The following is a 14,905-nucleotide window of genomic DNA, read 5'->3' on the forward strand; positions in this document are numbered from 1 at the left end:
AATTACAGATACTACAAGATGGAAGAAAAAACTAAGGATAGTAACCACTCACTTGCAGCTAACTGATGCATAGTGTAAAGCACCATATAATAGCATGGAGACATTACTAGCTTTTGAGCTACAACTGTTTTTCTAGTTTACGTACACATCTCCAAGGACATGGTGAAACTATCACAGGGGAGGGGATTGGAGATGGGAGGTGTAGGGTGTTTGCGTGTGTCTGGTTGGTCATGTGAGTGTACGTACTTAAACTGGAAAAATGGCAGTAGCTCGTAAGCTAATAACTTGTGTGCTGTTATTTTTTTCCATGCCACACATCAATCAGCTATCTGTGAGTGATTGCCTTTTATTGCTTTTGTTTACTGAACTGTAAAGAATTACACTGAAACTGTTGATACACTTTTCATTCATACAGAAAAACAAAATGTCATCATAACAGCATGTGACAGAAAGCTCTTAACATAGTCATTTTTAGATAATATTAGTAACAGTTATGTTCTTGAACAGTTTATTAAAAAGAGAGAGGAGGAGGAGGAGGAAAGGGAAAGAGAGAGAGAGAGAGAGAGAGAGAGAGAGAGAGAGAGAGAGAGATATGAGAAAGTGGCAATAGCTGTCACCCTGTTATGTTCATATGATGTCGGTCAGCAAGAATGAATTTAAGATTAATGATGAAATTATTGACAGTATAATGTAAATGCATACATAAAAAATGTACTCACCTAGTGGCGGCAGGGAAGCGCACACACAAAAGGGTTTAACTTTTACAAGCTTTTGGAGCCAGTGGCTCCTCCTCCGCCAGAAGCTTGTAAAAGTTAAACCCTTTTATGTGTGTGTTCCTTGGCTGCCACTCGGTGAGTAGATTTTTTATCTATCCATTTACTTTTTATTATCAATAACAGATTATTTTCATTGTTATAATGATGAGATTAGTTGCTTTCAAATGACAATCTGTATAAGCCATTCCAAATTTTATTACAATATTATGAAAAAAGGCAATCTTAGTACTAGTTAGCTAAGGCACATTTTTAACCACCAAAATGAAAATAATACAATTCTAAATAGATTTAAACACTTATTAGCAGTAAGATGAGGGTTTACTGCCCAGTATACCTGTAATTCACAATAATGGTGCACAGTTATGTAGCAGATATTCACATAACACAATAAAGAATTGTAAGGTTAAATGGAAAATAACCCATGGAAAATGGTTAAAGGTACTTTGTACTGCCTTTCAATTCAGTGTGGATATACAGTAGCTGTGGCACAATAAAGGTATTTCATGGCCTAATCTGCAAATAAATGTCCTGCTATGAAAATGTTACAGAAGGCCACAGTTGACGCTATCAAATGGCACAAATTTTAAAAAAAAAACACTGACACAAAAATATGGCTCTATATTTCACAGTAGCAGATATTTTAATACTACGAACTGTCTTATGAAATGAAATCTCACGGTGAACAAGCCAGCTTGCTCTTTAGGCCCTTACAATCACAATATCAGTAAGTGGTTACACAAATTATACAAAAAATTATTTATATAATCAGAGTTCTTACTGTCTTATAAACTGGTAGAAAAATTTACATACACAGCATATAAAATACTTGTAAACAGTAACAATAAATATTGAGACAAAATGCCAAATATTTGCATTTAACTTCATACAATGTACCTCTTAATATGCAGGCTGTCTTAATAACATTGAAATTTGCAACTTTATACATTTGTCTACCACCAAATTCAGCTACAAGTCTATAAAACTGATGTGCCTGCAGTAGAAAATGTAGAAATATGACGCTGTGCTATGCTGACAATATTTAGAATGAGATTTCTATAAGATCTCTTTAATTTGTGCTTTTCCAATTAATGCCACCAACTTATTTGCAAGTAATATTGGTGTACTTATGATACCTTATTTCAGAAAATTTAAAAACAATCATTACACACATTTTGAGGGTACTATTTGTACCTGAAATTTGGCACTAATCAGTAAAAAAAAGCTGCTTTATCAGAACTCAACAACAGGGAAATCACATATGTATTCATTCTCATCCTCCTAAAAAGATGTACATTTGTTTGGAATAATGAGTAAGCAGAGTTGCTTCACGTACTATAATGGGCATATTCTTTTTGTACTTTATTGAAAGTAATTGTGATGTTATTTCCAACTTATTTGTTATAATACCTTTAAAAACAGTCCTTTGCATAGCATAATTGCAAGTATATTATTTAAAAAGTCATTCAGCAACATATAAAACTTTACTTCAAACTTTTGCATTGGAAACTGCAGTGGAGTGGAAAAAAGGCTTTTTCCTAGTTATTGCTTTATGCTCAAACAAAACTATCTTACAAGACATCACGTGTACCTGTGTTTGGTGCTGTAAAATTGAAGGATGGCGTTTTGAATCACTGGCCAACTCACATACAAATATCCCATTGCTTTTAAAAACTCTATAGTTTTGTGGTGCATATCATATACATACACCTAGAAGTAGAAGTATTATCATTATGCCAGTCTTTCAGTAAGGTGCCTCTTCAGCACTCAGTGCATCTGTGTGTAGTCCATAATGTTCAGTTACTTGTTAAGCCAGCTTTACACAGAATTGATGTCATTTTTTTATAATCTGCTACTCTATATGTACATGTTCTGTTGTGCCAGATGATGATAATGATGATGATGTAATAAAATCATAAATCTTAATATTAGAAAAAAACACACTCCATTTATGCAAAATGCAATGTAATGGATATTAGTAGACTAGAGAAAAATTTGCACATTGCATGTGATGGCATCAAAATTACCAAGGGGAAAAGATTTTGTTTGTCAGGAGATAAACAAAATTATGAATGAAATGTTCCAACACAATTCCTTGTGCTAAAAGACATGCTTGTGTACCTTCCCCCTTTTTTTATATGGTGGAAACAATGTTTTAGAGGAAGGAGGGATAGAACCGATGTAAAGAGGAAACTGCAGCACACTAATTCATTCAGACAGTTGTGCTGCTGTAAGTCACCCAGTGAAAATAAATAACCATGCAAGACCCAGTGAAATCAAAATACCTTTCTGTACTAATAACAATATTCTCCTTCTTCATATAAATGTGCAGTCTCTTAGAAGTAAAATCAATGAATTACAACACTGTTGACTGTAGTGTTACATGTATTAATTAAGAATAGAGGAAAGACTCTGAAGCAGACGTGTGTTCCTATTGGATACTTGCTAGTTACTAGCTATTGCAGAGCAAGCATTTTACTTGGTGGGGTCTTAATATACATTAAAAGTGACCTTGATTTACACAACTCAGAAACAAACCTTAGTCTTATGTGCCTTGAACGTGCATTCAAAGTAGCCAGTATGGTGAAAGCACACACAAAACATTGTAATTGTCTCAGTTTATTGAACTCCAAGTTCTTTATGAGATAGTATTTACAGAAAAAAATTAATACTTTAATTTTACAGCTGTCCAAATGTAAGCAACAAAAAATTATAATTGCAGTTGATATTAACACAGATATAAAGGTAAAGATAAAAACTGTGAATCACATGGTCAATTCTCTGAAGTCACTGAATTACTACTGTCTCAATAAAAAGCCTACTAGACTAAATGCATCTTGATAACATAATTAGTCGAGTACACACAGACTCTCTTGAATGTGATGTCATAGAATTAGGAATAGTAGATCTTGCAGAGCTATGGGTTTAAACAGAAAGTTCGGCAGGAGGTATGGAAGTCTATGAGAATCTACTGTGAACTATATGTTAAACCAATTGTGTTGGTCTGATATAATGGATATCACTAAAACATCTAATAAATGCTTTTCTGTTTTCCAAATAGAGATTATGCACATAATAGAAAAGAACTAACTGCCCCACTACAACAAAATGATATAGTACCTGTATTATACAAAAGCAACATGACATGAACAAACTGCACATCCCACAACTTAACAAACTAAGGATACTACTAACCATTCTGAAAGATAAGTTTCATAAAAGTGGCAGAAACAAAGAAAAGTACATAAATACGAGAAAATTCTACTGATCCCAAATCAAAATTGCTAAGTGCAATGCAAATGCTGAGTATATTTTAAATTCTAAAACTACATGTAAAGCAGCTTGGAATGTCATTAAAATGGAAATTAATAATTTTAATAGTGAAAATAGTAACCCCACTATGATACTGCACTTAATAATTCTACCTTAGCTAAAGAAACCCTGCTCACTCGTGCAAAATGGACAAGAAGTGAGAAATTTAATTGGAGTTTTAACACTTCAAATGATATTTACAAATTGATAAACAAGCTAAGAAATTCAAAACAGAAAACTATTTTGGTCTCAGTAATTCCATTATAAAATAAATAGCAAAGAAAATCAAAATGCCACTTCTCTCACTGTCAAACAGAGTACTAAATGAAGGAATTTTCCCAAAATGTCTTCACCATTACACAGCTTATGTAATAAAAATTCTCAAATAACTATGCACCCATTTCAGTAGTACCAGACATATCCAAAATAATAGAAAATTGCATTTATAAATAGATATGGAGCTATACTGAAGGGTACAAAATTTTAAATGAACAACTGTTTGGGTTCAGGTCTCACTGTAAAAACAATTGAAGCTTTGGCAAATAATGTTTATGAAGAAGACTACAAAAGGCTATGCATGACCAGAACATTTACTTTGGCAGAGCATTTGACTCAGCGTCACAGGACATAATGATCAAAACTGAAGAATAGCACCACAATTAATATAAATCACTTGATTTATTCAAATCTTATTTAAGCATTACATTATAGCTTGTATAAGCAAAGAAGAAGAGATCAGCAATACTTGCAATAAAAAGAGGAATACCCCAAAACTATGTTCTTCGACCTTTCCTGCTCAACACCTACATTAACGACTTTTTGAATTATATACCAAATAAGAATGTACTTTACATTGATGATAACAACACTAATAAGGAGAGCATTTCGAAGTGTACTAGATAACAAAAGAAAAATGATCCAAATGCCTAGTCACTGACGTCAGGCCAATACACTGTACTTTAAGCAGACAAAAACAGCATAAATAATTTTTAACCTCAAGGGAACTGAAAAGGAAACAGTGAAATTACTGCGGCTGGTCAGAGATCAGAAACTCTCAAGGAAAGGACACATCAATTATCTGCACAGCAAATTAGCTTATGAACATTTTTATTGTATAAATTAAGAAACAGTATGAACAAATAGTTGATCCTCCAATCATAATTTGTTTTCTTCTGTCACTATCTGCAGTATGGAATATTGCTTTGGCGTAATTCACAAGAGCTAAATGCATATTCAGATAACAGAAAAAAGTGATCAGATGTTTATTAGTAGTATCAGCATGGCATAATGACAGTCCCTAGCCTGTACGTATATAACTTTTAATATATGCCACAGGAAATCTGGAAAAATTTAACATGAGATTTGATGAGCGTGTATACGATACCGGAAACTGTCAGTTGTTGGATTTGCCTTCCTCAAAACTTACTATAGTCCATAATAACTGTAAGTACTTAAGCATAAAATTCTTCATTAAGTTACCACACTCATTTCATACAGTACTACTGATTAAATGCGTCATGTTCACAGAAAAAAAAATTAAGTCTCATATTAAAATTATTGACAAAATAAGAATACATTCAAAGCCTTGTGCATGGCAAAAGAAGCCACAGTGCAGCGAGTTGACTGGCCAGACATCAGTACAGCAGCCAGGTTTGATAAACGTAAAGATATAAGCTACAATCACAAAGAGTACCCAGGACATTACAGGACAGTGGTCCATTGATAGGCATCACATCAAAGTGCACTCAGCACACATAACTCTAGTATAACGGTGAGGCCAGCACTTATTGCTAGACAGAGAAGGTGGTAAAAGAGGGAGAAAGAGGGAGGGCCCTTGGCGGGGGCAGCGCTACTTCGTTTAAAGCCAACGAATGACTTAGGATGCAGTGTGTGACCCTATTAAGAGAGGCATCTCTTTCCCTCCACCCAGCCTCTGAAGAACTGCTGAAGAAAAAGCATAAGCAGATCAGTAAGGTAACAAGAGAGCTTCGACATTACCTTGTGGCAACAGCCGGTTGGTTCGAAGGGAAAATGTGAACAAAACAATGAATTCCATTCAACTGTAGAATTCCTAGAAATTAATCATTATAATACAGGGTGTACATTAAGTTCAGGAACACTTTCAATTATTTATTGCACAAGAACCAAACATTGTACAGATATCATACATATGCGATTTTGAAGAGAAACCCTGAAAGTTTTTTTTCGTGTATACTGCCACAGCATAGTTGGTAATTTGCTGATAGTCAGCACTAGTTGCAAACATGGCGAGTTCAGGTGTGGAGTGCTCTTTCTGTGTGTTGGATTTCGACAAAAACAAGTGTGCTACAGCTGCTCAATGGATGTTTAGAACCAAGTATGATAAGAAGCCACCAACAAGGAAGGCCATTTACCACTGGCACAACAAATTTGTTATGACCGGTTCCTGTGCCCGGCAAAGACAAGTGGATGTCCCAGTGTGAGTGAAGTGAATGTGGAGTGCGTATGAGAGACATTCATAAGGAGTCCAAAGAAATTGGTGCGTCGTGCATCCCATGAACTCGAAATGGCTCCAAAGAAGCTCAATGATGATGACAAAGACAAGCATTTCGAGTTTTGTTCGCAGTTGCAGCAACTGAATGAGATTGGGGATGGCATTGTTGATCGCTTAATTTTTAGTGACAAAGCCACATTTCACACTAATGGGAAAGTAAACAGGCATAGTTGTCAAATCTGGGGTAAAAAGCATCCACACAAATGCACTGAATCTGAGCATGATTCCCCAAAGGTAAACTTTTTTTGTGCCTTGTCACGCCGAAAATTGTATGGGCCATTCTTTTTCACCGAGAGCACTGTCACTGGATATTCCTATTCGGACATGTTGCAGCAATGGCTGATGCCTCAAATGCAATTGGACTCTCCATTCCTCTTTCAGCAGGACAGTGCTCCACCCCATATTCATCGTTAAGTTTGTGGGTACCCAAACACAGAGCTGCCACAGTGATGGATAAGCTGTGCTACAGAAGGGGACAGCTTTTTCATGAAATGGCCTCTCTGATCACCAGATCTCACTCTGTGTGAATTTTTTCTGTGGGGACATATTAAAGATCTGGTGTATTTACCGCCTCTACCATGTGATGTAGCAGAGCTCTGGGAGAGAATATGGGAAGCAACTGCCACAGTCGACGATGCCATGCTGGGACGGGTATGGCAAAAATTCGATTACCGTATTCACGTCTGCCTGGTCACTCATGGTTGCATATCAACTGTTTGTAAAAAAAAAAACTTTCACAGTTTCTCTTCAAAATGCAATATGTATGACATCTGTACAAAGTTTGGTTCTTGTGCAATAAATAGCTGAAAGTGTTTCCGGACTTTATGTACACCCTGTGTATGCTTTTTCTAGATGATAAAGAAAACCTTTTAGTTCTCAAATGTATGTAATTGACTGTTGCACACACTTGACTAAAGCCAATCGTATGAAAAATAATGAAAGACAAATAAAGATTCTGAAAAATGTTCCATGTATACCCCATCAAGACAGTACAATATTGAAAATAAGGTGACTTGTTTGTGGCTAGGGCGTGAAATTGTGAAATGATCGTTGTGAGATGATGGTACTATCTGATAGCCACAGTATAAGACAATGATCTCTGCCTCTATTCCAGAGAGAATATTTCAGGCACTGAAATTAAAGCAAAGCTAACCATCAAAATGGACCACTATTATTACAGTTGCACGAGATGGTTGTTATGATATTAGTTGCCACACTTTCACTGACTGTTCCATTCTTCACTGAGAAGATATTCAATGAGTTGTGGGTGATGAATTTTTTGCAGGAGGGTTGGATGTATTATGTTTTGGCTATGAATCCAGAGCAAAAAGACATAAAATATTTCTACTATTCAGCATAAGCCAATATTTAACAAATATGTATTCAGATGTTAAGAATATGGTTATCACAAGCAGACGAATACCAGCAAAATAAGTGACGGTGAACTGTTATTTTGAAACTGTTAAAGCTTAAATATTTCTGAAGGAAGGTAAACTGTGCACCACAGAAGACATTTGGAATGGTAAAATATCAGTGAAGGATTGCTGGTACAATAGTAGTACAGCATCTTGACTGCATAAAAGTAATAGCTCTGTGATGTACATATAAAAAAAGAAAAATATCTCATTTATATTACATATACTCTTATATTAATGTTATCTGGTTTTCCTGTGCAGTCAAACAAGAAGTAGAATGCCCAGAAGTTGGCAATTTCCTTCACAGCTGCTAATTACTGTGAATTTTTATTAGGTGACAAAGATAGTTAATAATATTTTCTCCCTATGCAATAAAATCATAGTGGTATTCATATCATTGACTATACAAGGTCTGTTCAAAAAGGTCTGGAACATTCATAATTTCACACTAATGGTGTGTGAGAGCAATGTGCGGTAGGCATCACTACACATGCTTGTGTTTAATGTGTAACTGCTGGAAGTTTCATTTTATATGTCTGTTAATTATTGTTCAGACCTGTATTAAGCAGAACATTGTGTTGTACAATTTGCGAATTTTGAAATGGAGGAGTTAGAGGAGTAAAGGGTCTGCATTAAATTTTGTGTGAAACTCAAGAGAACCTTTACAGAGACACACCAAATGATGCAGGAAGCCTGCGGTGATGAGTACTTAAGCTGTATTTTAAGTTATGAATGGTTCATATGGTTTAAAAGTCACTGGATGGAAGTTAACCCTTTAATGCATACTGTAGCTGATAAGCTACAGACCTCATTTCTTCGATTTATTCCATATGGAGAAACATTTTCGATCAAATTCGTTATGTAGCTAAGTGTATACACTCCGCTGCAGTTTCTAGTAGTTCTTCATAGCGATCATAGATGGCAGGACGAGCTGAAGCAGTTCGACAGTGAGCTGTGTGGACATACTGCCAAGTGTGTGTTTTGGCGGAAAGTTGAGGTGTGTTTTTGGTGTTTGTGCACTGATTTCTGGGTTTGAAAATTACTTTTTCATTTTGAAAACGTAAGTAGATATGGTGTAAACAGTTAATTCGAGTGTCTTTGCGATAGATTTGAAATGAGGCCTGTTTTTGTGTATGTAGCTTATCAGCTACATTTTTCATTTACTGCATTTCAGGCGCTGACGTAAAAATGTCTCAAAAGAGTCAAGAAGAAATGCTTATGGAATGGTTAGAGATTCCACTAAGCAGTGATGACGATCTTGGAGTGTTTCTCTGACGATTCCATTCAAGATGAGACATATGTTGCTCCAGAATCTGTTGATTGTGATAGTGACAGTAGTGACGAAGAAAGTCAAGTACCAGTAATTAGGACTGAAGATGTTTCTGGAACAAGACAATCTGATGTTATAATGAAGGAATCAACGTCACAGTTGTCTGATAATGCTCTGAAACTGCCATGCAGCAGCAAAAATGTTACCAAAAACAGCAGGAGTGTGGTTTGGAAAGATAAACAGTTGATTATTCCCGAACTGCAGTCAAAATTTCATGGCAATACTTCGTTACCAGAAGAAGTAATAAACTTAAATACTCCATACCAATTCTTCAAACATATATTTCCATCTAAATTGTTTGATCTAATTGTCGAAGAGTCTCATAGATACAGTGTGCAGTGTAATCCTGATAGACCAATAGATTTATCCTGTGATGACATAAAAAAATTTATAGGCATCTGTCTCGTAATGTCAATAGTTCATGTACCTAATACGAGGGATTACTGGGGAGAAGTTACTGGTACTCATCTGATCAAGACAACAATGACAGTGAATCAGTATGAGCAAATACGTAAGTTTCTTCACTTCAATGACAACAGTGCAATGATACCCAGGGGTGAAAAAGATCATGATAGACTCTTCAAGATAAGACCCATAATAGAATTGATGAGATCTCGGTTTCAAACAATACCTGTTGAGGAGTGTGTTTCTGTTGATGAACAGATTTGTTCAACAAAGGCTAGAAGTTATTTGAAACAATACATGCCAAACAAGCCTCATAAATATGGATACAAATTATTTGTTATTAGTGGCATATCTGGTTATGCCTACGATTTTGAGATTTTCACTGGAGATGAAAATGCACCAGAAAAAAGAGTGACTGGGGAGGAAGACTTGGGAGCAAGTGCAAATGTTGTAGTTTGACTCAGTAGGATACTACCAAGAAATATGAACCACAAAATGTACTGTGACAATTATTACACAAGTCTGCCACTGCTTGTATGGTTACATAAACAAGGAATTTACTCACTTGGGACAGTCAGAAGAAACAGAGTGCCAGACTGCAAGCTCCCTTCAGAAGCTGAGCTGAAGAGAATGGCACGAGGTGCATCAGTAGAGCGCGTCGCAACAGTGGATGGTGTCGACATATCAAATGTAGTGTGGAAAGATAAGAGTGTGATGTTGCTTTCTACACTTGCTGGACAGCAGCCTATTTATGAAGCAGGGAGGTATGACAAAAAAACAAAGTCAAGAATAACAATACCTTGTCCACAAATAATTAAGCTCTACAATAAACATATGGGAGGTGTTGACCTTCTTGACAGCATAATGGGATGACATAAAATTCTTGTGAAAAGTCGAAAATGGTATATAAGATTGTTTTACCATCTCCTGGACATGGGAGTAGTCAATTCCTGGCTGTTGTATAGGAGAGTAGCAGAAACCAAAGGGATTAGGAGAACTATGAAACTCTCCGAATTTCGAATGGAAATTGCTCACTGTTTGTGTCGCTCAGGTCAAACTTCAGCAAAACGTGGAAGGCCAAGTAATGAACTCGAAAACCAAATACAAGCTAAGAAGACAAAGGGGCCCACAGCACATGTACCTCCACAAGATGTAAGGCTGGATCAAGTAGGTCACCTGCCTTCGTACTTGCAAGTGAGACAGAGGTGCAAAATGCCAGGATGCAAGGGATTTTCCTGGGTTCAGTGTAATAAATGTGCAGTTGCATTGTGTTTGCACAAACAAAAGAACTGTTTTCAAACTTTTCATGTAAAGTGATTATCACATGCTTGGGTACAAACCTGTTGGAACTAGATACCTTATTGTTCATATATAAAAGTGTATAAAATATACAATAAATGCTCAATATTTACAACATTAATGTCCTATTTATTATTTTAGGATTTTTCCCTTCCTATACAAAGTATTTAATCATAATCAACAATTAAATTACGAGAGATTTGGTCAAAATTGAGGGAGCAAAATAAGCACATTTATTGTGGCTCGTAAGGTGTTAACTCAAAATGTAGCTGATCAGCTACAAAGCGATTTTCAACAATAGTGCTTTGTTAATTTAATTTAAAAAATTTTTCAATATTTTTTTCGAAATGTAGGCACTATAAACTAAACATGGTAATTTTTACAGCTTGAAATAAAAAATCATGCATTTAAGGGTTAAAGATAACCTCGTTCAGGACACTCTTTGATGCCTACTGATGATGCTCATGTCAGGAAGGTCAACAAAATAGTGTATGGCAATCTAAGACTAACTGCCTAAGAGATTGCAGAAGAATGTAACATTTCAGTTGGATCATATCATGGAATCCTGACAAAGCTTCTTGGAATGCACTGTGTTGCTGCCAAGTTTTTCCCATGACTCGTGAGTCAAGATCAGAAAGACTTTCATCTTGCAATCAGTGAAGAGCTTTTGGTTCGCAAGAATGAGAACGAGATGTTCCTTAAGAGAATCATAACTGGTGACACTTGAGTCTACAGTTATGATGTTGAGACCTACGTTAAATCTTCACAGTGGGTCAGGAAATATTCTCCAAGATCAAAAAAAAGCTCATCAGGTCAGGTCAAGTGTCAAAGCCATGCTGATTATTCCTTTGACTTCGAAGGATCAGTTCATCATGAATTCATGTCATAGGGACAAACTGTTAATCAAATGTACTATCGGGCCATTTTGTGATGCCTGCAAGAAAATGTGAGAGCCAGAAACGTGGCTATCGTGTACCCTCCAGACCTGGCCTGTGCAGTTTTTTTTTATTTTTTTTTTTTTTTTTTATTTCCAAAGTTGAAAACCCCGGTGCAAAGACAAAGATTTGCAACAATAGGCAAGATAAAGGAAAATTTGCAGTGGCACTTTCCGTGATCTAGCAAGAGGCATACCAAAACTGCTTCCCGAAGAGGAGACCATGCACAATAAGTAAAAGGTAAGTATAGAAAAATCTTAAGAACAAAGTTCTGGAATTTTTTGAACAGACTGCGTATGTCCGTACAGGTAAAGCTTAATCGTGATCAAAGGATCAAGTGGGATGTTGCACATGGGGCACAAGCACAGACAGGGCACAGCAGTGGAATGAAATTGGCCACGTTTTCGAAAGGAGGAATTTCAGCATTTGCTTTAATCAGTTTAGAGAAACTACAGGAAACCTAAATCAGGATGACCAGATAGGGATTTGAAGTCCACTGCCAAATGAAGATATAAAAATGCAGAGGAGTCACGTATGAATTGTTATTAATTGTTTGTGCTGGATTTTGGCTCATTGTTAAAAATTTCCAATAATATTAAAGTAATATCATAAAAAAAAGAAAACGATTTGAAAAATAGTGCTCATATGCCATGATAGTACATGCTGATGAGCATTTTCTGAAAGCTCTGGCTTCTATAGTCTACTAACTACACTGAGTATCCACTGCACTTTCCAACACTGTAAGCATATGAATAGTTATTACTTGTGTCAATTGATTACAGAAATATATAATTACAAACTAGACATTATCTGAAAATTTGTTTTTTTCTCCTCACAATATATTTTGTGTCAGATCACAGCAGTTGACTAGAATCTATGAAATACTACCTGCAGTACCTACTCTGAAACAAACACACTAAACATTATGGCATTATAACACGCAGCTTCTGCACGATGTTGCTTCGGCACATCGGACATTCTGTTAGTGGATTGGAACATATACTGCAGCAGCACATATGACCACATGAGACAAATACGATGTCACTCTGAAAAAGATAATTTTGGAAGTAATATTTTTAAGCATAAAGAGTTTGATTGAGCTTATATTTAACAAACTGATGAAAAATTTCAAGGCTCTTATACACAGCAATGAAAGGAGCATTTAGTAATGTTCACCAAAACATATTGCAGTTGTTTTATACACAAACAAGAAAAATTCAAATAAATCTGTTGAGAATACTGATTAATGCTTAAGATAGAAAAAAAAGTATCCTTTTTGTGGCAACAAAACTACAATGATCTCAGAAGGAAGAAAGTGAAACTAGCCAGCTGCATTATAAATTTGAACTGAAAAAATACAGTCAATTTTAGTGTTATTTTAGATAGTTTTCCAAATTGATAAACTGAATATCCATTTCCATATAAAAATTCACAGCAGTTAAAAATAACACATACTCTTATGATGAACAAAATCTGTGATGAACAGAATAATGAGGGGTCATGAAATTATACACTAAACAAAGGAAAGGTGAAATACACTGAATATCAGTAGTATGGTAAGTGGAGTAGTAGCTGATGATGGCAGAGGATATAATGTTATATGATATTTAATAGATTATAAGACGTACTTTTTTCTTCAAAAAATTGCCTCCAAAATTCAGGTGCAACTTATCCTCAAAATTAATATAAAATGTCTAGTGTTTGATTTAAAATTACTGCCAGTCTTAAAAATGGCCATTCAATGTCGCAGGAAACCTCTCTCTATCTGGCAATACTGGAGTCAAATGGCAGCAGCAGTAGTGCACCAATGCAACAAACATGGGTTGCGGGCATTCACAAGCTAGCTAATACTGTCTCCCTCCCACCCCGCCATCACAATCCCAGAACACTGTCTAGCATATACAATATGTAACAATACAATATTTTTCTAGTAGCTAGTTTTGTAATGGAAAAACATAAAAGGTATTCATATGATGTGGGCTATAAACTGAATAGTATATGCAGAAGAACATGGAAACAGACCAGCTGAGTGGCAGTTCAGCCCTGCACCAACAGAAAAATCCATTCGCAATTGATGGGCTAGTGCAGAACTGAAAAACCTGAGGAAAACTAAATGTGCAAATAGAGAACTGAATGAAAATCGCCAGAACTAGAAGATGACATACCGAAATGAATTCAAAGACACCATCAAAATGGCACTGGAATAAAAAATTGATTCAAATTCACACTCATAAGCTAGCACTACAGTGGAACTTAACAGACTTTAAGGGTGGAGGTGGTTGGTTGGTGCTACAGGTTTATGAAGTGTCATGGACTTAGCATGCAAACGAAAATCGAAATTTCTCAGAAAATGCCACAATTGTATGAAGAGAAAATATTATCTTTCCATCACTTTATTATTCAACATCGAACAAAAACCGATGTGGAACTAAGCCCAATAGCGAATATGGACAAAACACCTCTGACATTTGATGTGCCTAGTGACAGAACTGTTGCCACAAAGGGTGCTAAAACTGTAACTATAAAAACAAGTGGACATGAAAAAATGCACTTCACTGTTGTTCTTTATGTTGTGCTGATGGCAGCAAACTTAATACAATGATCATTTTCAAGCAAAAACAATGTCAACACCAGAAATACCAACAGGTGGTGTTGTTCACAACATGACAAAGGCTGAATGGATGAGGCTGATATGAAGTTATGGAGTAACAGTGTGTGGGAGAGAAGGAAAGGTGTTTTATTGAAGAAGAGTTCTCTTCTTCTTCTAGACCCGTTTAGTATTCATTTGAAAAATTCTGTGAAAGAGAAATTGAGAAAGGGAAATACAGAGGTTGCTCTTATTCTGAGAGGACTTACTTCACAATCGCAATTTCTTGATGTCTCAATAAATAAACCATTTAAAA

The 14,905-nt window shown here is 35.8% G+C and overlaps 2 protein-coding genes across 2 annotated transcripts in view; one reads left to right on the plus strand and one right to left on the minus strand.

Moving 5' to 3' along the window:
* Window positions 1-9,282: 9,282 nt before the first annotated feature.
* Window positions 9,283-10,227, plus strand: LOC124795849 (piggyBac transposable element-derived protein 4-like). Its single transcript, XM_047259930.1, has one exon. The coding sequence runs from the start codon at window positions 9,283-9,285 to the stop codon at window positions 10,225-10,227; it is 945 nt and encodes a 314-aa protein (XP_047115886.1).
* Window positions 10,228-12,551: 2,324 nt separating this feature from the next.
* Window positions 12,552-14,905, minus strand: part of LOC124796392 (E3 ubiquitin-protein ligase LRSAM1-like) — a 178,339-nt gene continuing 175,985 nt past the window's right edge. Inside the window, exon 15 of the mRNA XM_047260561.1 lies at window positions 12,552-13,048. Coding sequence (XP_047116517.1) covers window positions 12,926-13,048 — 123 coding nt within the window. The 3' untranslated portion in view covers window positions 12,552-12,925. The remainder of the gene's footprint in view (window positions 13,049-14,905) is intronic.

This window comes from Schistocerca piceifrons, chromosome 4 (genome assembly GCF_021461385.2).
Source record: "Schistocerca piceifrons isolate TAMUIC-IGC-003096 chromosome 4, iqSchPice1.1, whole genome shotgun sequence".
Classification (NCBI taxonomy): domain Eukaryota; kingdom Metazoa; phylum Arthropoda; class Insecta; order Orthoptera; family Acrididae; genus Schistocerca; species Schistocerca piceifrons.

Coding starts and splice junctions, on each gene's coding strand:
- LOC124795849 (XM_047259930.1), top strand. CDS start 9,283: ATGACGATCTTGGAGTGTTTCTCTGACGATTCCATTCAAGATGAGACA.